This window comes from Colossoma macropomum, unplaced genomic scaffold, assembly GCF_904425465.1.
Source record: "Colossoma macropomum unplaced genomic scaffold, Colossoma_macropomum, whole genome shotgun sequence".
Taxonomy (NCBI): domain Eukaryota; kingdom Metazoa; phylum Chordata; class Actinopteri; order Characiformes; family Serrasalmidae; genus Colossoma; species Colossoma macropomum.
Genome location: NW_023494792.1, coordinates 1968047 through 1989826, shown reverse-complemented (window position 1 = coordinate 1989826; position 21780 = coordinate 1968047). Strand labels below are relative to the sequence as shown.

At 41.9% G+C, this 21780-nt stretch overlaps 1 protein-coding gene across 1 annotated transcript; it reads right to left on the bottom strand.

The window, feature by feature from the left end:
• Positions 1-1716: 1716 nt before the first annotated feature.
• Positions 1717-9753, bottom strand: LOC118812800 (4-galactosyl-N-acetylglucosaminide 3-alpha-L-fucosyltransferase 9-like). Its single transcript, XM_036577929.1, has 2 exons — positions 9490-9753; positions 1717-3089 (listed from the first exon to the last, which is right to left on the bottom strand). Exon 2 carries the CDS (start codon positions 3079-3081, stop codon positions 1894-1896), a length of 1188 nt encoding a protein of 395 aa, XP_036433822.1. The 5' UTR covers positions 3082-3089; positions 9490-9753; the 3' UTR covers positions 1717-1893.
• Positions 9754-21780: the final 12027 nt, after the last annotated feature.

The window sequence follows — 21780 nt, the reverse complement described above, 5'->3', positions numbered from 1 at the left end:
AACTGCAGAAAGTTTTGCTCCATCCAGTTAGTGATGAGATCAAGGCTCTTACAAAGTGAGTCAAGGTGACCATAGTTGTCTGGGGAGAGGGCCAAGTAGGTCTGAGTATCATCTGCATAGCTGTTATAAGATATGCCATAGTCTTGTAGTATTTGACCAAGAGGCAGCATGTATAAATTGAATAAGAGTGGCCCAAGAATTGAACCCTGGGGGACACCACAGGTCACTGACACTCTCTCAGAAATATTATGTTCTATTTCAACAAAGCAGTTCTTTCCTTGCAGGTATGAACTGAACCATTTTAAGACAGTTCCTGAAAGCCCAACCCAGTTCTCAATTCTGTCTATAGGATTTTTATGGTCAGTGGTATCAAAGGATGTGCAGTAGTAGAACAGATGTTTTTCCAGAGTCTGAGTATTTAAAATGCTAAATATGAATCTTCCAATGTAATGTATGGCACAATTTGAAGCTTATCATTTTCAGCAAATACATTCAGCGGATACAGCTTTCTTCACAATTTAGAAGTACATTCATTCTGTCTTTAGACACAGATTCTACTTACAGCTGAACTTTGGTTTTGCTCACTGTTAGTATGTTTTACATGAACAAAAATACACAGTTTCATCTTCATACTATACAGTGCAAATGTTACAAGTTATTCATTTTTCAGCACCAGGAAAGAAGCAGGAAAATATTTAACAGCAAATAACAGGAAAGTACAGTGTGTGTACTGTTGAAGCAGTGAAGGACTCTTCGAACTGTCTACCACCTTCTATAAAGCAGGCTGGAGGATCAGCGCAAGTTTGGGGATCTGGAGTTGGTGATTTATTTTTGATTGAAGGCATCAGTACAAACAAATTTAAGGACATCAAACGCTCTCTGCAAAACATTTGATTTGGTAGAAATTCATTCTATTGCAAGATAATACTAACACCAACACCACTGAATGTGTTTGATCACTTCAGAAAATGATCAACCAGCTTCTACGACTGAACTTTGGAGGTGTGTCTGCAGATTCTTTGAGGAACTGGAAGTGAGTCTTCTGAAAAGAATGGACGCTGGAATAAAGGGAAAGAGTGGCACGCTGAGAGTAGAGTTAGCTGTTGAGGCTTCTGGGTAAGTTTGTTAAATATGTTTTCTTTTTTTGATGCTGAAAAATGAATCAGTTAATGGCTGTTTTCAATGGAAAGTACATAAACAAAAGAGTCTCTGGCAGGAAATCATGAGAAAATCATGCACACTGTAGAAAAATGAAGCAGCTTCGAACTCAAAAAGTAAATAACTGGGTTAACGTTAAATGTTGGGTTTAATAAACTATAAATAATAAGCTAAAATGTAAAACACAAATTAATATTCTGTTAACTTAAGTTAATAACTTCAGTTTAATGAACTCAAAGATTAAATTAGAAGAATTTCAAGTTTGCCAGGTTACTTACTTTAAAATTAAACAACAATGGCAGTGATACACACCCCTGAGGTAAACAGCAAATAGGGAATATCTAAACACAATCCTTCTTTTATCAGTGTTAAAAATTCCACCAGAAAAAAAAGTTTAAAAAAATATAAAATTAAAATGTAAAAGTCTTGCCATGAATTTTTACATTGCTTTGTGATAGAATATTCCATCCAATGAAGCATGTTAAGATTGACAGCCATTCATTGTTCAGTGATATAGTGGTTCATGTCAGACGTCATGAGAACTATGTTGATTTGTTAGTTCTTCAGCTGCCTTAGAACCGTATACACTGGATAAATCAGTTACTGAGAGCTAATTCCCAAATTAAAAAAATAATAATAATAAAAATATGGCTTAGGTCTTGGCATATGAATCTCGATTCTTTAATTTTAATCTAGATTCTAATTAAAATCTAAAATTAGAAGCTGATGTTACAACTAGCCCCAATACCACTTATTAACATTTTTGAATACTCTGTAATTCTTGTACCTCCTTACATGATCACAAATACGGCAAGCATGCTCCTGACCAAAGTTAGAGTTTTTCACAACATAGTCTTTTCGCCAGGCAAAGTACTTTTCATACATCTCCTGGTTCTGGTCCAGAAGTTTGAGATGTTCTGCCAGTTCTTGTGCTGTTTTGAAATCATCCACATGGATGAAGGAATCTTTTGGTACAAATTCCTCATAGTTCTCCCTGGATGCACCAAGAACCACGGGAACTGTGCCGAGTCTCATTGGGTTGAAGAGCTTCTCTGTGATGTAGTCTATATAGACGGAGTTCTCAAAGGACAGGTAGAATTTGCAGCTCGACACAACTTGGGAGTAATCTTCACTGTTAATGTACCTCCCAAAGTGCCGTCCGTAGGCCTCGACTTTGATGTGTTGGCTCAGTTCATTGAAGTAACCCACTCGTTTCAAGTTGCCGTTCCAGTTGCTGACGATCCAGCAGACTAATTTGTTTTTTTCTGGTATTTTAAAGGGTTCGTCCTTCTCAGAGATGTCTATTAGTTGTCCGTAAGGCACCCAGATGTCTGAATCTCTCCGATAGTTTGACGTCAGGTTGAATAAGTCATCTGCTCCAGGCAGTCGTGGCGAGTTAGCCGGAGACTCCATGTTCATCCACACCCATTTCTGCCGTGGGGGTCGAGATAATGTCTGCAGGTTCGATACCTCGCCTCCGATGTCCCTCACATGGAACATTACAGCGTGGGCTTTGTCATATTCATTTCTGTCAAGCGTTAAACGGCAACCTTTGATACCGTAATTTGACTCACAGGATTCCAAATCAAAAGGCACTCCGAAAGGCCACTTCCAGACTAAGACTACTATCTCAGGCTCATGTGTGTTTGTAGTGTCTTCCTTTTCCAAAACTGGTGATTGAGTGGTTGGTGTCTTTTCCTGGACTGATGTGCAGTTAGTAATAATTTGGGTTTGGTTCTCCACCTTAAGGATGCGGAGGCATTCCTCTGTACAGACGTCTTGTTTGGGTAGTGCAGTATCAGAGCATGGCAACCAGCTCATGGTCGGCTTGTAGTACATGTAGAATATAACTGCAGAGCACAGCAGCAGAGCGCTGGCTATGACGATGTGCTGAAGGCGTCCGGTGGAAGGTTTGGACGTCATTTCTTGGCCTTAAGGGACGAGAGAAAGACGATACATGAGTTTCACCAACATGTCTATTGTTTCCATGGTACATAACTGAGAGCTATTGAACTCTTTCAGCACTTCAGTCTTTTACCACCTGTACCTGTTCACTGGAGGAATGTGCTGCTCTGTGATGTGTGTTGTCATTATGTTCAGGGTTGTGTTACTCTGCTGTGATTGTATTTGGATCATTCTGTTCTGCCTATTTTTTGTTTATTCCTCTCACTTTCATGTATAGGTCGGGCCTAATCTTGGCATCAGTCCAGCTATAAAACTACATCAGTCCAGTTTTACGGGCTGGCTAGGTGTCTGGATATCTGCATGCAAGAATAAACTTCACTTCTCCAGACATACCCCTGGGTTTGTGACAGGTTTGGATGCTTCATCAAACAGTGCAGGTAAGTATAGAAGAAAATCTACAGATAGTATTCAGTGGTAAAATGTCACATTTGGGATGTCAGCAGGAGAAGTTAGCACACATGCAACAGGATACAGATGTAAGAATGTCATTTTCCTGAGGACTATGAGCCTGAGGGCTGAAACCAGCCGTGAACCTGACCAGTATCGGCCTCTGAATGATTTGATGATGAAAGTTAGCTTTGGAGTTAGCAAAAGAGCTAGCTGTTGAGTGAGTGTTCTTTATATGTCTATTCATTAATTAACTATATTGTGAACATGACCAGGACATCCTGTGAAGCTCTGGTTGAAATCAGACTACACTGAAAGTACAATGAGGGCTTTGGGGTCAGTGGAGGAGTTAGCTGCTCAGTTAGTTTCCTGATGCATGCAAATGTGAGCTTTTAACAGTTTAAGAAGGCGTCGACTGTTCTGTGTAACTGAGTATTGTTTGTTTTTGATAGATTTTATCAAAATTAGATTTTTTCTGAAGGTAGAATAAAAGTTAGCTTTGGGGTTAGCAAACACGTCAGCTGGTTGGTTAGTTTGACGTAAGCAAAAATGTGGTATGTAACTGAAATCATCAACTGTTCTGTATAACTGAGCAGTTAACTGAGTGTTGTTTAATAATTATTTTATGCTCAGTGTCATTTCAGTGTCAAAGATTGTTTCTGATAGTAGTTTGAACATTAGCTGTGGAGTTAGCTGTGGAGTTAGCTGTGGAGGTAACTGTGGTGTTAGTGGTGGTGGTAGTGGTGGTGTTAGCTGTGGAGTTAGCTGTGGTGTTAGTGGTGGTGTTAGTGGTGGTGTTGGCTGTGGTGTTAGCTGTAGTGTTGGCTGTGGAGTTAACTGTGGTGTTAGTGGTGGAGTTAGCTGTGGAGTTGGCTGTCGAGTTAGCTGTGGAGGTAGTGGTGGTGTTAGCTGTGGAGGTGGTGGTGTTAGTGGTGGAGTTAGCTGTGGAGTTAACTGTGGTGGTGTTAGTGGTGGTGTTGGCTGTGGTGTTAGCTGTGGTGTTAGTGGTGGTGTTAGTGGTGGTGTTAGCTGTGGAGTTGGCTGTGGAGTTAACTGTGGTGTTAGTGGTGGAGTTAGCTGTGGAGTTAACTGTGGTGTTAGTGGTGGTGTTAGTGGTGGTGTTAGCTGTGGAGTTAGCTGTGGTGTTAGTGGTGGAGTTAGCTGTGGAGTTGGCTGTGGAGTTAACTGTGGTGTTAGTGGTGGTGTTAGCTGTGGAGTTAGCTGTGGTGTTAGTGGTGGTGTTAGTGGTGGTGTTAGCTGTAGAGTTGGCTGTGGAGTTAACTGTGGTGTTAGTGGTGGTGTTAGCTGTGGAGTTAATGGTGGAGTTAGCTGTGGAGTTGGCTGTGGAGTTAACTGTGTTGTTAGTGGTGGTGTTAGTGGTGGTGTTAGCTGTGGAGTTGGCTGTGGAGTTAGCTGTGGTGTTAGTGGTGGTGTTAGAGGTGGTGTTAGCGGTGGAGTTAGCTGTGGAGTTGGCTGTGGAGTTGGCTGTGGAGTTAGCTGTGGAGTTGGCTGTGGAGTTAGCTGTGGTGTTAGTGGTGGAGTTAACTGTGGTGATAGTGGTGGTGTTAGTGGTGGTGTTAGCTGTGGTGTTAGTGGTGGAGTTAACTGTGGTGATAGTGGTGGTGTTAGTGGTGGTGTTAGCTGTGGAGTTAGCTGTGGAGTTAACTGTGGTGTTAGCTGTGGAGTTAGCTGTGGAGTTAACTGTGGTGTTAGCTGTGGAGTTAACTGTGGTGTTAGCTGTGGTGTTAGTGGTGGTGTTAGTGGTGGTGTTAGTGGTGGTGTTAGCTGTGGAGTTAGCTGTGGAGTTAACTGTGGTGTTAGTGGTGGTGTTAGCTGTGGAGTTAACTGTGGTGTTAGTGGTGGTGTTAGCTGTGGAGTTAGCTGTGGTGTTAGTGGTGGTGTTAGTGGTGGTGTTAGTGGTGGTGTTAGCGGTGGAGTTAGCTGTGGAGTTGGCTGTGGAGTTAGCTGTGGTGTTAGTGGTGGTGTTAGTGGTGGTGTTAGCGGTGGAGTTAGCTGTGGAGTTGGCTGTGGAGTTGGCTGTGGAGTTAGCTGTGGTGTTAGTGGTGGAGTTAACTGTGGTGATAGTGGTGGTGTTAGTGGTGGTGTTAGCTGTGGTGTTAGTGGTGGAGTTAACTGTGGTGATAGTGGTGGTGTTAGTGGTGGTGTTAGCTGTGGAGTTAGCTGTGGAGTTAACTGTGGTGTTAGCTGTGGAGTTAGCTGTGGAGTTAGCTGTGGAGTTAACTGTGGTGTTAGCTGTGGAGTTAGCTGTGGAGTTAACTGTGGTGTTAGCTGTGGAGTTAGCTGTGGAGTTAACTGTGGTGTTAGCTGTGGAGTTAACTGTGGTGTTAGCTGTGGTGTTAGTGGTGGTGTTAGTGGTGGTGTTAGCTGTGGAGTTAGCTGTGGAGTTAACTGTGGTGTTAGTGGTGGTGTTAGCTGTGGAGTTAACTGTGGTGTTAGTGGTGGTGTTAGCTGTGGAGTTAGCTGTGGTGTTAGCTGTGGAGTTAACTGTGGTGTTAGTGGTGGTGTTAGCTGTGGAGTTAGATCACTAAATCACTTAAAATGGAAGCAGCCTGGACTCTGCTGTGTAAACAATGTATGTAAAATTCTGTAATTGTGTAAAAACTGAAAAACTTTAAGTAGACATCATTTGATCATGGCTGCTAACTAGTAACTGTTGGCTGATCTGAGTTGATTCCTCAGTTATTTCCATCTATTCAAAACTTTAGAACCTTCTCCAAAGGGCAATGTTGCTGGAACCGTAAACCCGCTGTCTGATGTGTTATCATTATAGATTCCACAGTACAGAAAGGACACTTCATCTCCCCAGAACACACAGCGCAGTGGTAAAACACAGCCAGTGCTGAGCGCTGCAGTCAGATCCTCCTGTGTTAATCAGTCCAGCCTTTTATATCAGGTCTGCACTGAAAACAGCAGCACACACAAAGTTGACTGTCATTTGGGGGCTTTTTGTCACCTATGCTGTACAGGCATGTACAGACAGTAGTGGGGGTAGCGGGGGATGATGATCGGACCCCCGGCGCTGAGCACGCGCAGCCGTCACCTGTTCTCATTACCCTCTATTTAGACGGTGCTGCCTTTACGACACTGCAGTGTTAGCAGAGCAGTGAGTGAACGAGGTCTGGGCCGTGTTCCAGTACGAGCGCTGACCTGGGATCTGTTCCTGTCTGTACGGTCACAGTGAATTAGAGAGGACTCTGATCCTGGATCAGCGCTCCTACTTTGAGAATATGAGCCCTGGTGTTATTAGCAGCTTTTAGTAATGACTGTGTTATTGGGGTCTGAAACTTTTGTCTCATGAGCTGAGTAGTTAATAAATCTATAAACTCTAAAAAGGCCATGTTCAGATGTCCTCCACTGTGCTTGTAATCTGTTGGTCCTCCATTATCACTACCCCAGAGTGTCATTTGATTAAGTTTGATCAGATAGGTGCTCACTGTGGATTTTATTTCTTTATCTTTTTAATTTATTTATCTTTTTATGAAGTCTGTCTTTATTTGTCTATAGATGTCTGTTATATGTTTACATGCCAAGTAATGAATTTCCCCCATCGTGTGCAAAAGTCTGTCTAATTTCATGTTGTCATTGAGTGTAAATAAGTTAACACGTCTTCTCCAGAGACACACCTAAACATGACATTTTACACTTATTTTAGTGTGCAGCGTGTAGAGGGTGTGTAGCCTACTGACTTTCACAGACTTTCACTGGCTTTCACAAATGTTCACAGACTTTCACTGGCTTTCACTGACTTTCACTGGCTTTCACAAATGTTCACAGACTTTCACTGGCTTTCACTGACTTTCACTGGCTTTCACAAATGTTCACAGACTTTCACTGGCTTTCACTGACTTTCACTGGCTTTCACAAATGTTCACAGACTTTCACTGGCTTTCACTGACTTTCACTGGCTTTCACAAATTTTCACAGACTTTCACTGACTTTCACTAGCTTTCACAGACTTTCACTGGCTTTCACTGGCCTTCACAGACTTTCACTGGCTTTCACAAATTTTCACAGCCTTTCACTGACTTTCACTGGCTTTCACAGACTTTCACTGGCTTTCACTGGCTTCCACAAATTTTCACAGACTTTCATTGGTTTTCACTGGCTTTCACAAATTTTCACAGATTTTCACTGGCTTTCACTGACTTTCACTGGCCTTCACAGACTTTCACTGGCCTTCACAGACTTTCACGGGCTTTCACAGACTTTCACTGGCTTTCACTGGCCTTCACAGACTTTCACTGGCCTTTACAGACTTTCACGGGCTTTCACAGACTTTCACTGGCTTTCCCTGGCCTTCACAGACTTTCACGGGCTTTCACAGACTTTCACTGGCTTTCACTGGCCTTCACAGACTTTCACTGGCCTTCACAGACTTTCACTGGCCTTCACAGACTTTCACTGGCTTTCACTGGCCTTCACAGACTTTCACTGGCCTTCACAGACTTTCACGGGCTTTCACAGACTTTCACTGGCTTTCCCTGGCTTTCACAAATTTTCACAGACTTTCATTGGTTTTCACTGGTTTTCACTGGCTTTCTCTGACGTTCACTGGCTTTCACGTGTCACATGTAACTTGTCCAGTTGCATCCAAACTTTTTTAACCCCGTACCAAGCCATGGGCCCATTGAAGTTTTATTACACACGTCTATAGTCTAAGAATAGCTCCATTAGTTTGTGTTGAAGTCCCTGCAGTTACTCAGTAATAAGCCTTAGTAGGAGATAAGCCTGAAATGTTAAGGGGTCAAGTGACTTAAGTGATATTATCTCACTACATTTGCAGATAATTTTGCATATTTTAAGAAAAAGATGGTTCCTCAAGGCTTCTTTGGTTCTATATAGAACCTCAGCCACAGCTTAAATGGTTTCCTGCATGGTGAAATGGTTCTTTACGTTGATGCAGAATGTGTTGTATGTGGTTCTGTATAGAAAACCAAAAAGGGCTGTTCTGTTGTGGAGGTGTCAAACTTGTATGCATTAAAAGAACGCTTTTCAGTGCTACATAGAACCATTTTCAAAAAAGGTGTTACACAGAACCAGATACAGCACATTCGTCATTAATCTGAAGAACTATTTCACCATGAAGAGAACCCTTTAAGCTCGCAGATGGTTCTTTGAGTGTTCATGGCTCTAGAGAACCCCTGCGTAAGACTGTATTATTGAAACACACATTTTCTGCCGATACATTAAGATACTTGGATACAATTAATGAAATAATAAAATAAGTAAGAAATAAATGACAATTAATAATAAAAATAAACAGTAACAAATAGCAGCTGGTTTTTCAGATGTATGTCTGTTTCAGGAATAGGAAGAAAGTGAAGTGTTTTGGGAAGAACAAACTTTATGACCTGATAAAAAAGTAGATGATGTTGTTAAATAATAAACCTTAATAATTTATTTTTAGTGACATGAGGCACTCTGGAAATTAGACATTAGCATTTTAGTTCATTTATATATATAAATATATATGTGTGCGTGTGTGTGCGTGTGCGTGCGCGTGCGTGCGCGCGCGTGCGTGCGCGTGCGTGCGCGCGTGTGCGTGTGTGTGTGTGTGTGTGTGTGTGCGTGTGTGTGTATCTGCTGTCAGAGCGAAACCTCGTTTCTCCAAAATGGTAACTTTACAGCAGAAAGAAAAAAACACACTTCACTTTTAATGTAAGTCAATGGAACCAGAATTTTTTCCAAGTAGTTCTGGGCCGTTTCTTTTGGTCCATTCATAATGAAATTTACACACAATGTAAAGACCAACAGCTACTTTAAAATTTTTAAAAATCTGAAAAATGACAAAAATTGAGACAAGCTTTTGTTCCAAAAGCAGTGATATATATATATGTATGTGTGTGTGTGTGTGTGTGTATATATATGTGTGTATATATGTCCCTAAAGAAATAAACAGAAGACCTCTTATCATGGCCTGAGCAGATTTGACCAGAAGAACAGAAATCCTTAACTCACCGAAAGTCCTCAGCGTTGGTCCTTTTTGACTGCTGGACGGGGACGCTGTCCAGAGCTCCTTCACGGAGTATGACAGGTGGAGAAATGGGGAAACGGGCGTGTGCCCGTCACACAGTTCATTCCAAAACAAAAGGAGCAGGTCGGACCAGATAGACGCCGCTACCTGCCAAACCAGCCGGGCTGGAATGAGAAGTCCAGGAAGTCCAGCACAGCGTACAGCGTCCCCAACACATGACTGAGGAATCAGGACTTCAGTGTAAAGAGTTCAGGCGAGCAGATCAGTAAACAGCTGTAAGGTTTATTAAGGAGCTCTGACGGTCTGAATGACCTGAGTTCCTCCATCCACACACCTCTGATACTCACACACCTCACCTGCCCATCTCCCTCTGAGAGGGGCGGGGCTAAACACCTGAACAGCTCTCAGCCCCGCCCAGCTGGAGTCTCTCGGTATCAGAGCTCTCACTCAGGAAGCTGCGTCTCTGCAGTCGGTCAGTCAGTGTGAAACAGCTGTTTAAGCTCTTCATCGCCACAACATCTGCAGAGGAGGTGGGGCAGTATGGGGGCCAGGAGGGGGGCCGGGGGGCTCTTCTCTGTACGGACATTTCTGGAAGAGTTCATATCATTTTAACGTCATATATGTTATACATTGTATACATTTACATTATTGTGTACATTTACATTATACACTGTGTACATTTACAACACACAGCATGTACATTTATTATCATACACAGTGAGGTTATACACATTACACACTGACTTTATTACCATGTTCAGTCACATTATACACTGTTTACTTTTACATTACAGCTTTACATTACATAAATGTACGTTTTTCCCACGTGAAGCACGTTCATCCCTCAGGCTGACCCAGGAGGCAGGTGTTTACTGTGAGGGGAAAAGTTTCTGATTGCTGTAAGACTCAGAGCTGCTGTCCCTCCCCACAGCAGATTGGCCAATAATTCTGGATGTCCCGGATTACGTCTGTCTCTCCGCAGTGCAGTGGGCGCTGAGGAATGTGTTCGGACACACCTTCAGCATACAGACTGATCTGACAGACTGAGCCCTGTGTGTTCGTAACAGTCACATTCCATTTAAGCCATTTAAGATGTGTTCGCTTAAAGCGTGCCGAGATTTAGCCCTGGAGCTACGAGGCTAATGTAGCGATTACATCATGGAAGCTTCTATCCAGCCAAATAGCATAATTGCAAAAGTTTAAACCCTCAGACTGTGTTGTTGTTCAGGATCTCTGATAGACCTGATTCTGTGGTTTCTGACTCAGTGTGACTCACTGAATCTATAAACAGGGACTAAAGTACATTAGCCTAAGGCTAAACACAGCAGCATTTTTGGTATGTCTTAGCTATTGTTTTACTTTTTGTTATTCTTTTTATTCCTTTTATTTATTTCATTAGTATTCATTTATTTATTTTATTCTTCTTCTATTTATTTCATTAATTTATGTTTTTATTTGTTTGATCCTTATCTGATCTGCTGCTTGTTAGGTTACTGTATTGTAATTTTAATGGTTTATTGATTTAACGGTTTATTGGTACTTTCTTCTTATTAAATTTTACTATTATGATTTTTATTATTTTATTATAATTATATTATTTGAATTATTTTTACTACCCAACTTCTCAATGCCTGATTTCTGTATTGCTCGGCTACATTGTAATGTATTCTGAGTTTAAATTAAAGTTGATTGATTGATTTATTCATTTGATCTAGCAATATTGCGGAGATGCAGGAAGGCTGTTCTAGTAATATTAGTTATATGTGTGTCGAAGGACAGATCAGGGTCTATAATGACACCAAGGCTTTTTACAGATGAGCTTGATGCAACTGAGAAATTTTTAAGTTTAAGTGTTAAATTAGACAGTTTGTTTCTGGCTGCTTTTGGACCAAGAAGCAGAACCTCTGTTTTATCAGAGTTTAGAAGAAGAAAGTTACTCGACATCCAGTCCTTTATGTCTTGTATACAGTCTTCAATCTTGCTAAGTTTAATTCTATCATCTGGGTCACTTGCTAAATATAACTGAGTGTCATCATCATAGCAGTGGAAGTTTATGCCGTGTTTACTGATAATGGTGCTTAGTGGTAGCATATATAATGTGAATAATACAGGTCCTAAAACAGAGCCTTGTGGAACACCATATTTTACTTTTGTGAGAACAGATGATTCACCGTTTACATTAACAAACTGATACCGATCAGTGAGGTAGGACCGGAACCAGGAAAGAGCTGTTCCTGTTACCCCTACAAGGTTCTCTAGTCTATCTAGTAAGACAGTGTGGTCTATTGTGTCAAATGCTGCACTAAGATCGAGGAGGACTAACAAGGACACATGATCTTGGTCAGAGAATAATAATAGATCATTTACAATTTTGACTAGTGCTGTTTCTGTACTATGATGTGGCCTAAAGCCAGACTGAAATTTTCCATGTATGTGATTCCTATGCAAATAGGAGCTTAATTGTCGTGACACAGCTTTTTCCAAGGTCTTTGATATAAAGCAAAGATTTGAGAGCTTATTATACAAAAGTCAAAAGCTTAATCTGAGCAATACTCGAAAAACGTCTTTGTTGAGGGCACCTGATCAATAATAATAACTTATGGAGACCGTCTGACAAATTATGACTCCCTTTCTCTTTTATCCTTTTTGCCAAAAAGGCCCCTTATGGGTGCTGTGGGCCTCATTTAGACATGCAAATTAAAGGCTTCATCTCAAAAACTAAAGTCAGAAATTGCACTGCTTCTCATATATTTTGACCTCTTTGTTAAAATATTTTTTGTATGCTTTACAAACCTCGAAAGATCAGCACACACAGACTTGCATATACAATGTTTATATTTGTGACAAATGAAGGCCTTTTGATACACCCTGATTCCCTTTAATCAGGCCCAAACTGCTTTAGACCTCCATATGGCCTTATTGAGCTGTTAGTGCTTGGACCCGCCCTTTTTTGTTATTATTCTTATTGTTATTATTATTATTATTATTATTATTACTATTATTATTATTATTATGGTATCCAGACTCTGTGGATGTAAATGTGGTAAACCTGTGTTATTTAGCTTGAGGTAAAAAAACACACACTGGCCTGACCAGATCAGGCGTTCTTTTGTTCCTTTCAGAACCTGTATTTAAACTCAGTACAGTGAGGGAGAACCTTCACAGGCAGGTGTACAAATAAAGACAGCAGGCAGATCATAAATGTATTTGTAACATTACACTGACTATGTTATTATAACACTTCAAAATACACTTAATAATCCCTGAGTAAACAGGAAAGTTGATAAACGTGTGTATTTACATATTTACATATACATACTGCTATAGATCCATCTGTAACAGTGAATACAGCAGTAGCTACCCTGAGGGGTCACGCTTTGTTAATGTGTAACTACACAGTTATTATAAAGGGGGTCTGAGAATGTTTCTTGGTGATACTTAAAAATTCAGATGAAAGCCTTCTCAGTTCCGGGAAGGCCACGCCCAGAAAGCAAAGTTTTGTACTTGATGAAAAATGTAATAAAACAGAATAATGTACAATGATTCTAGAACTTACAGGTCTGATTCCAAACTGCAGAACCTGTAAATCTGATTTAAAGTCCAGAACCTGCAGCTCTGATTTTAAACTGCAGAACTTTAAGATATTATTTTATTTGATTTAAAACTCATTTAGATCCTGCAGAACTGACTCTAGACACTGCATGTTCATCTCAAACTCAAACATACAGAACCTGATTTTTAACTTCAGAACCTCCAGATCCAATTTTAAACTCCAGAACCTGCAGACCTGATTTTAAACTCTAGATCATGCAGACTGATTATAAACTATAGACCTGTATGCTTGATCTCCAGATCCAATTTTAAACTCCAGATTTTAAACTCCAGATTTGATTATAACCTCCTGATGCCTCACCTGGAGAGGCTTGTTGTCGTCTGTTGTCTTTGTCCCTCAGTGAAAGGCCAACTCGCTCAGCCTGCTGGACAGAACAGGGCGTGGCGCTGCGCCCTGCAGCTCAGGTACTGCACAGAGACAGTTCTTTGTTTCTGAGAAGCGGTTGAGCCGTGGAAATATCCCAGGATATATTAATCTCATTCTATAAAACAAGCCGTAGAAATATCCCAGGATGTATTAATCTCGTTCTATACAATGTACTGTAGAAATATCCCCAGATATATTAATCTCGTTCTATAAAATGAGCCATAGAAATAATCCAGGTTATGTTAATCTCAGGCTATAAAGTGGACTATAGACATATCCCAGGTTATATTAATTTCATTCTATAAAACAAGACATAGAAATATCCCAGGATATATTAATCTCGTTCTATAAAACGAGCTGTAGAAATATCCCAGGATATATTAATCTCGTTCCATAAAACGAGCCGTAGAAATATCCCAGGATATATTAATCTCGTTCTATAAAACAAGCCGTAGAAATATCCCAGGATATATTAATCTCGTTCCATAAAACGAGCCGTAGAAATATCCCAGGATATATTAATCTCGTTCTATAAAACAAGCCGTAGAAATATCCCAGGATATATTAATCTCGTTCCATAAAACGAGCCATAGAAATATCCCAGGATATATTAATCTCGTTCTATAAAACGAGCCGTAGAAATATCCCAGGATATATTAATCTCGTTCTATGAAACGAGCCGTAGAAATATCCCAGGATATATTAATCTCATTCCATAAAACGAACCGTAGAAATATCCCAGGATATATTAATCTCGTTCTATAAAACGAACCGTAGAAATATCCCAGGATATATTAATCTCGTTCTATAAAACGAGCCGTAGAAATATCCCAGGATATATTAATCTCGTTCTATAAAACGAGCCGTAGAAATATCCCAGGATATATTAATCTCGTTCTATAAAACGAGCCGTAGAAATATCCCAGGATATATTAATCTTGTTCCATAAAACGAGCCGTAGAAATATCCCAGGATATATTAATCTCGTTCCATAAAACGAACCGTAGAAATATCCCAGGATATATTAATCTCATTCCATAAAACGAGCCGTAGAAATATCCCAGGATATATTAATCTCGTTCTATAAAACGAGCCGTAGAAATATCCCAGGTTATATTAATCTCATTCTATAAAACGAGCCATAGAACTAACCCAGTTACATTAATGCCACGCTATAAAACGGACTGTAGAAATAACCCAGGTTAAATTATGACTGTGCCATAAAAAGACACCGATTAAATGAAAACTGATGAAAGTTTGTCTTAAGTCTGACACCATGACAGTCAATTTGCTACAAACGATGCTAACATTCGCTTAGTGACTTAACGTCCTGCCAACATTTCTCACTGCCCGCCTGCTCAGGGGTCTCCCCGTCCTCCTGAACTAGCTTTCCATACCTGCAGTTCTTCCTGCTGCTGTCCATGTTTACATAATTGACGTGTGAAAATTGTGAAAACAGTAATACGTCAGTGGAGCTCTGTCCGCTGTGTTAGCCAGCACCGCATCGTCATGCTGAATCTGATCATCTCTCTATTAGCTTCTTATTGGAGTTTCCATTCCACCTTAAAGACAGATCAGCTGTTACACATTAGTGCCTGGACAGGTGTCTGAATGTGCTACACCTGTTAAGGTGGAACAGGAGATAAGAACATGAAGCAAACTTCAGCTTCATCTGGTCTCTCTCCACTGTACGGGTTACAGTCAGCAAACCGGGGCTGTAGCAGCTGAGACGGGGGCTGGTTTAACCCCCACATTACTGCAGATAGAATGATTTATAGCTGGTCTTGTGCTTTGATGAGTTTATTCATTAGCTCACAGTAAACAGCCCAAAACGCTTCCGGCCCACTGGGAATTCTCCGGACTCTCCTGATGACCCAGGCACTGACTGCTCCACTGCTGCAAAGGGACCTACAGCACTCAGCAGAGACGTGTGTGTCGAAATGCAGTGATTTCCATGGGAGCTACCGAATGTGCAGCTGCAGAGCGTCACTGCGATACAGCAGTTTGGTGTAGCTGCATGATGACTGACTACATTCTCCACTGTTCCGACCTTCTACTGCTTCTCCTTCTCTGTGAGGTCCAGAACAGGGAAAGGTTTTGCTCTAGTGTCTCTCTGACAGTGAGTCAGTGACGAATGAAGGTGGCAACTGAACTGAACTGTAGCTTAATTGATCTCATCCATCACTGGCACCACCACATGGTGAATGAATGTGCACGGCCAAAAATGGTCTCTCGTCAAGTGAAATGATCTTAGATCTAGTCGATATGTCTAATATTTCCCCTTTTGAGATGGTTGTGCACTGATTATTAAGATGATTTACTTTATTTCTAGACAGGATTTACTTATTTTAGGTAATTTTATTAAGTAAAATGATCTGACTGTCACTCAGCGCGATGCTAGTCAGCGCAGGCGTCTGTTAGCTGATGCTAGTCAGCGCAGGCGTCTGTTAGCTGACGTAACAGATCTGGCGGTTGGCGCTTTCCTCCGAGCGCGTTCAGCTGTCCAGTGACGTTGCGTGAGCGGCAGTTCGAAAAGAAGCGGTGGTGCTTCACAGGTCTCGGAGGAAGCCTGTGTAGCCTTCACCCTCCTAGCGTTGATAGCATCGTGTGATTGGGGGAGTCCTAACTAGCGGGTGGAATTGGAAACGACTAAATTGGGGAGATAATTGGGTAAAAAAAATAAATAAATAAAAACAAGTAAAATGATCTGCCAGTATAGTGAGATAATTTTACTTAATAAAATGACTTAAAACGAGTAAACAATGTCTAGAAAAAAGCTAAATAATCTTAAATTAAGCTTACAACAATTTCAACAGGAGAAATGTTAGATTTATTGTCAATATTTAACATAATTTAACTTGACAAGCTACTGTTTTTTGCAGTGTATGTAAAATCAACAGGAAAACACTGAATGAAAAAGGAAACTTTACTTCTTAGAAATCAAACTGACTTCTCTACAGGAAATTGCAGCCTAAGCTAAACCCATCTGTGTAGAAGTCAGAGACTTTTATCTAATGTCTGGTCAAAACAGCCACTGAGTACAAAGGATTGCTTTTTCAGGAGATGTTTGTGAGGAGATAAGACACAAGATAATTCTCTCGCATGAGGAAGGAGAAAGACAAAGGAGTTTCCAAAACGGGAGTTCAAAACTGATTAAAAGCTCCGGAGAAAACGTGGCTCCTAACAGCCACCTGGAAGAGCTGGTCGACCCCAAAGCTGCCCCCATCAGATAAACAGCACTTAAAGCTTTCATCTCTGAGAGAGAGGAGAAAATCAAGCTGATCAGATCTGAAAACATCCACAGGTGTTTCTGTCCATCCTTCCACTGTGAGAAGACGACTCAGCGCTGTGGGTCTGAAAGGATGTGTAGCTGATCAAGAAGAGCCTCACTGAGAAAAGGAGACGGACACATCAAACAAAGAAGCTGAACGATGGACTGACCACCCCAGAGTCCAGACCTCAACACCACTGAATGGGTTTGGGAATCCCAGGTGGTTGCTAAGGTGTTGCTAGGCTGTTGCTATGGTATCCCATGTGGTTGCTAAGATGTGGCTGTGTTATCCCAGGTGTTGCTAGGCCATTACTGTGGAATCTCAGGTGGCTGCTAGGCTGTTGCTATGGTATCCAATGTGGTTGCTAAGATGTGGCTATGTTATCCCAGGTGTTGCTAGGCCATTACTGTGGAATCTTAGGTGGCTGCTAGGCTGTTGCTATGGTATCCCAGGTGGTTGCTATGGTACTGCTTGGACAGTGGTTTAGCCTAGATCGCAAAAAGCAGAAAATGCTGATCATGAGGTGTGTCTGCAGATTCTTTGAGGAACTGAAAGTGAGTTTCCTGAAAAGAATGGAAGCTGGAATAAAGGTAGAGAGTGACTCACTGACTCACACAGCCGATATTAGATTTAGTTTCTGTTACATGTGTACACATGAAAAGGAATATCTTGTACTTAATGGCCATTTTCAGCAGTACTTTTGCACAGCACTGTAGGTGAGCAGAACTCTCTGAAATGGAGGGGTTTGGAGTTTCTACTACATTCTGCACCGTTTGCCTTCTATTTCCTCTTTGTCCTTTTCAAAGGGAACTATTTAAGGGGTGAAAAGGTCAGGCTTGAGTTTGAGAATGTGCTTACGAAACCTACTACACGAAGATGGCCATTTCATCATCAGCTCAATTTCTCAGTCACAGTGTTAAGCCCCAGTTGTCAAGGGTGCTGAGGGATCAGTAACGTGGCATTCATAGTACTGAACTGATGAAATCACAAGGAACAGACAGAGCTTCTGAAGCAGTTTTATTAAAGTCAACCACAACGGAAACACTGAAATGATAGTGTCACGCAGCCTCTGGCTCAGACTCACACTCTGACTCCATTTCCCAGAATCCTGTTGGAGATCACATGACTCAAACTTCCTCAATCCTCCTAACACCGTTCACAGCCACCAGAGTGCCGATATGTTGCACCTGCTTTATGTGTCGTATGACCTGTTTACTTTAGTTTACAAGCCCGGGCTTTAGCTTAGCCTAGTTGCGAGTAGTGCTTCTCTTTGTAGAGCTACTGAGCGTTTCCTTATTTGCCATTTTGTGTACTGGACTCTGATTCTGACTTTGCCTTCTTGGTTGCCTTGGCTATGTTTGTGCTCTTTTGGATTTGACCCACGTATGTACACTGACTACAAGCCCTTTTCAGTTAAAGTCATATCTTAGTACGAGCATCTGACTGGGTCTGTCACGTTACAGACATTACAGCTAGTACCACACTGGGAGAGTCAACTGTGGACGGCACCCAAGAAAAGAACAAAGCGTAACCATGCAAACTCCGAAACGAAAAGTTCTTAGCTAACCTACCAAATGAAACAAAAGGCAAACAAAAGCCAATAACCAAAAGTATATGGATCGGTGCCCTCTGGCCTAGGGAACTAGATGGCGTAGACTCTAGTGGTGCAAATGTGCTTATCTGTTTGAAAGCCCAGGTGGTACAAATGATCAACATGAATCTATGTTGAAGTTAATTAGTGTGGTTTAAAGATTCACCACAAATACGCAAATTCCCAACACAGAGACAGAGTCTCCTGTAAACAAAGTAGGAAATGTGCTGGTAAAACACCCAACTAAAGGTGTAAAACTCTTGTAAAAGAGTTAAAAGTGTACAGGTAAAATACTAAACCAATGTACTCCTCCAGGACAAGAGACAATCCCTTGAGAACTAAGGTTAAGGATGTGCTAATAAAAAATACCTGAAACAAAAGCAAACTCCTAACACAAGAGATTAAACACAAACACAAACAGCACATGTGGTCACAGTCCTATTCGTCCTCAGCCACCTTGAATGCCTCCTTTTAAGGTTTAGGCTCCTCCTCCCAATTACATCATCCAGGATTCCGATTGGTCATAGACCCTCCCCATGACTGATGGCAAAAGCAGGTACGCCTGTTAAGGGAAAAAGAGACACTAACACAAAACCCAACTTACGTGCTTACGCATAACAACAGCTTTTCAGGACCATTTCTGAACGTTTGGAGACCATAAGCAACATCCTTCTTGAGGGTCTCTCTCCCACCCCAGTGATATTGTTTTATATTGTGGCGTCCACCATGGGCCACACTGCTGCAGGGGGTGTGGCCATGCAAAGTGTCTCTCGGCATACTCCCATACTACCTTTTCTAGATCACTGTACTGCTACCAGCACCCTTCCGTCAAAGCATTCTCATCCGTTTTTGTGCATCAAATTGCCCAGAAATACGGTGAGGCAATACACTGTTACAAAGTTTGAAATCTCAGGATTTGATTCCTGCAAACCATTTTATGATCCGTTACTCAAAGCAGTTACTATCGTCTCATTTGCAGCATCATCACCGAATGAGCAAACACTGCCACACCTGGGTCCCTACCTTCCAAGCCTCGCTGCTGGGGGTGTACCGATACACAGAAGCCACACTGCGGGTTGAACATCACGGTTCAGTGTGAGTTCAGGAAGGGGAAGAAAGGAACAAAAACCTTCAAATGCATAAGACTAGGTTTCCTTTCACTTACTCTGAACAGACAGTAGTGCAAGTTAGGGTTTGTCCCACTTGGTGTTGTAAAGTCGCCCCGAGGTAGCTGGAACAGCGTGTAGTGGGTCGTTCGCATTCATGTGATGTGTTGACCAATCGGAGGCTGTGTTCCTGATGTGTTGACCAATCAGAGGCTGTGTTCCTGACGTGTTGACCAATCAGAGGCTGTGTTGCAGACTTGCTGACCAATTAAAAGCTGTGATCCTGACATGTCGAGTGCACAACGCTAACCTTCCAGGCGAAATAAAACTCTCTGGCATGCAGCATTCCTGAGATATTATTTCTTTTACATACATTGTCCGTCGACGTCGCATATGACATCATAGGCCTGAGAGGGTTAACAATAGTAACTTTCCCCACTGAAATTCCCAACACAGAGACACACTTCTGCCTCCGTCCGGCTCCCTTCATCCTGCTGAGGTCATTCAGACTGACTGCCGTCCACCTGTTCATCACGCGATCAGCCGAGATCAGCCCTGTGAGAATGACAATTACTATCATTCACTACAGGACACTACACTAGCATTGTAGATCATTACAGACTACTATCATTCACTACAGGACACTACACTAGCATTGTAGATCATTACAGACTACTATCATTCACTACAGGACACTTCGCCGGTGTCGTAGATCATTACAGACCAGTTATTGTCATTCGCTACAGGACACTATGCCGGCGTCATTGATCATTACAGACTAATTACTATCATTCACTACAGTAATAATCTACGACGCCGGCGTAGTGTCCTGTAGTGAAGGATAGTAATTAGTCTGTAATGATCTACAACACCGGCATAGTGTCCTGTAGTGAACGATAGTAACTGGTCTGTAATGATCTACGACACCGGCGTAGTGTCCTGTAGCAAATGACGAAGTAATTGGTCTGTAATGATCTACGACACCGGCGTAGTGTCCTGTAGTGAACGATAGTAATTGGTCTGTAATGATCTACGACGCCGGCGTAGTGTCCTGTAGTGAATGATAGTAGTCTGTAATGATCTACGACACCGGCGTAGTGTCCTGTAGTGAATGATAGTAGTCTGTAATGATCTACGACGCCGGCGTAGTGTCCTGTAGCAAATGACAAAAACTGGTCTGTAATGATCTACGATGCCGGCGTAGTGTCCTGTAGTGAAGGATAGTAGTCTGTAATGATCTACGACGCCGGCGTAGTGTCCTGTAGTGAATGACAATAACTGGTCTGTAATGATCTACGACGCCGGCGTAGTGTCCTGTAGTGAATGATAGTAGTCTGTAATGATCTACGACGCCGGCGTAGTGTCCTGTAGTGAAGGATAGTAATTAGTCTGTAATGATCTACGACGCCGGCGTAGTGTCCTGTAGTGAAGGATAGTAATTAGTCTGTAATGATCTACGACACCGGCGTAGTGTCCTGTAGTGAATGACAATAACTGGTCTGTAATGATCTACGACACCGGCGTAGTGTCCTGTAGTGAATGACAATAACTGGTCTGTAATGATCTACGACGCCGGCGTAGTGTCCTGTAGTGAACGATAGTAACTGGTCTGTAATGATCTACGACACCGGCGTAGTGTCCTGTAGCAAATGACAAAAACTGGTCTGTAATGATCTACGACGCCGGCGTAGTGTCCTGTAGCGAATGACAATAACTGGTCTGTAATGATCTATGACACCGGCGTAGTGTCCTGTAGCAAATGACAAAAACTGGTCTGTAATGATCTACGACGCCGGCGTAGTGTCCTGTAGCGAATGATAAAAACTGGTCTGTAATGATCTACGACACCGGCATAGTGTCCTGTAGTGAACGATAGTAATTAGTCTGTAATGATCTACGACACCGGCATAGTGTCCTGTAGTGAATGACAATAACTGGTCTGTAATGATCTACGACGCCGGCGTAGTGTCCTGTAGTGAATGACAATAACTGGTCTGTAATGATCTACGACGCCGGCGTAGTGTCCTGTAGTGAATGACAATAACTGGTCTGTAATGATCTACGACACCGGCGTAGTGTCCTGTAGTGAATGACAATAACTGGCCTGTAATGATCTACGACGCCGGCGTAGTGTCCTGTAGTGAATGACAATAACTGGTCTGTAATGATCTACGACGCCGGCGTAGTGTCCTGTAGTGAATGACAATAACTGGTCTGTAATGATCTACGACGCCGGCGTAGTGTCCTGTAGTGAATGACAATAACTGGTCTATAATGATCTACGACACCGGCATAGTGTCCTGTAGTGAATGATAGTAATTAGTCTG

Excerpts from the sequence above, each read along its gene's own strand:
- LOC118812800 (XM_036577929.1), bottom strand. The coding sequence starts at position 3,081 with ATGACGTCCAAACCTTCCACCGGACGCCTTCAGCACATCGTCATAGCC.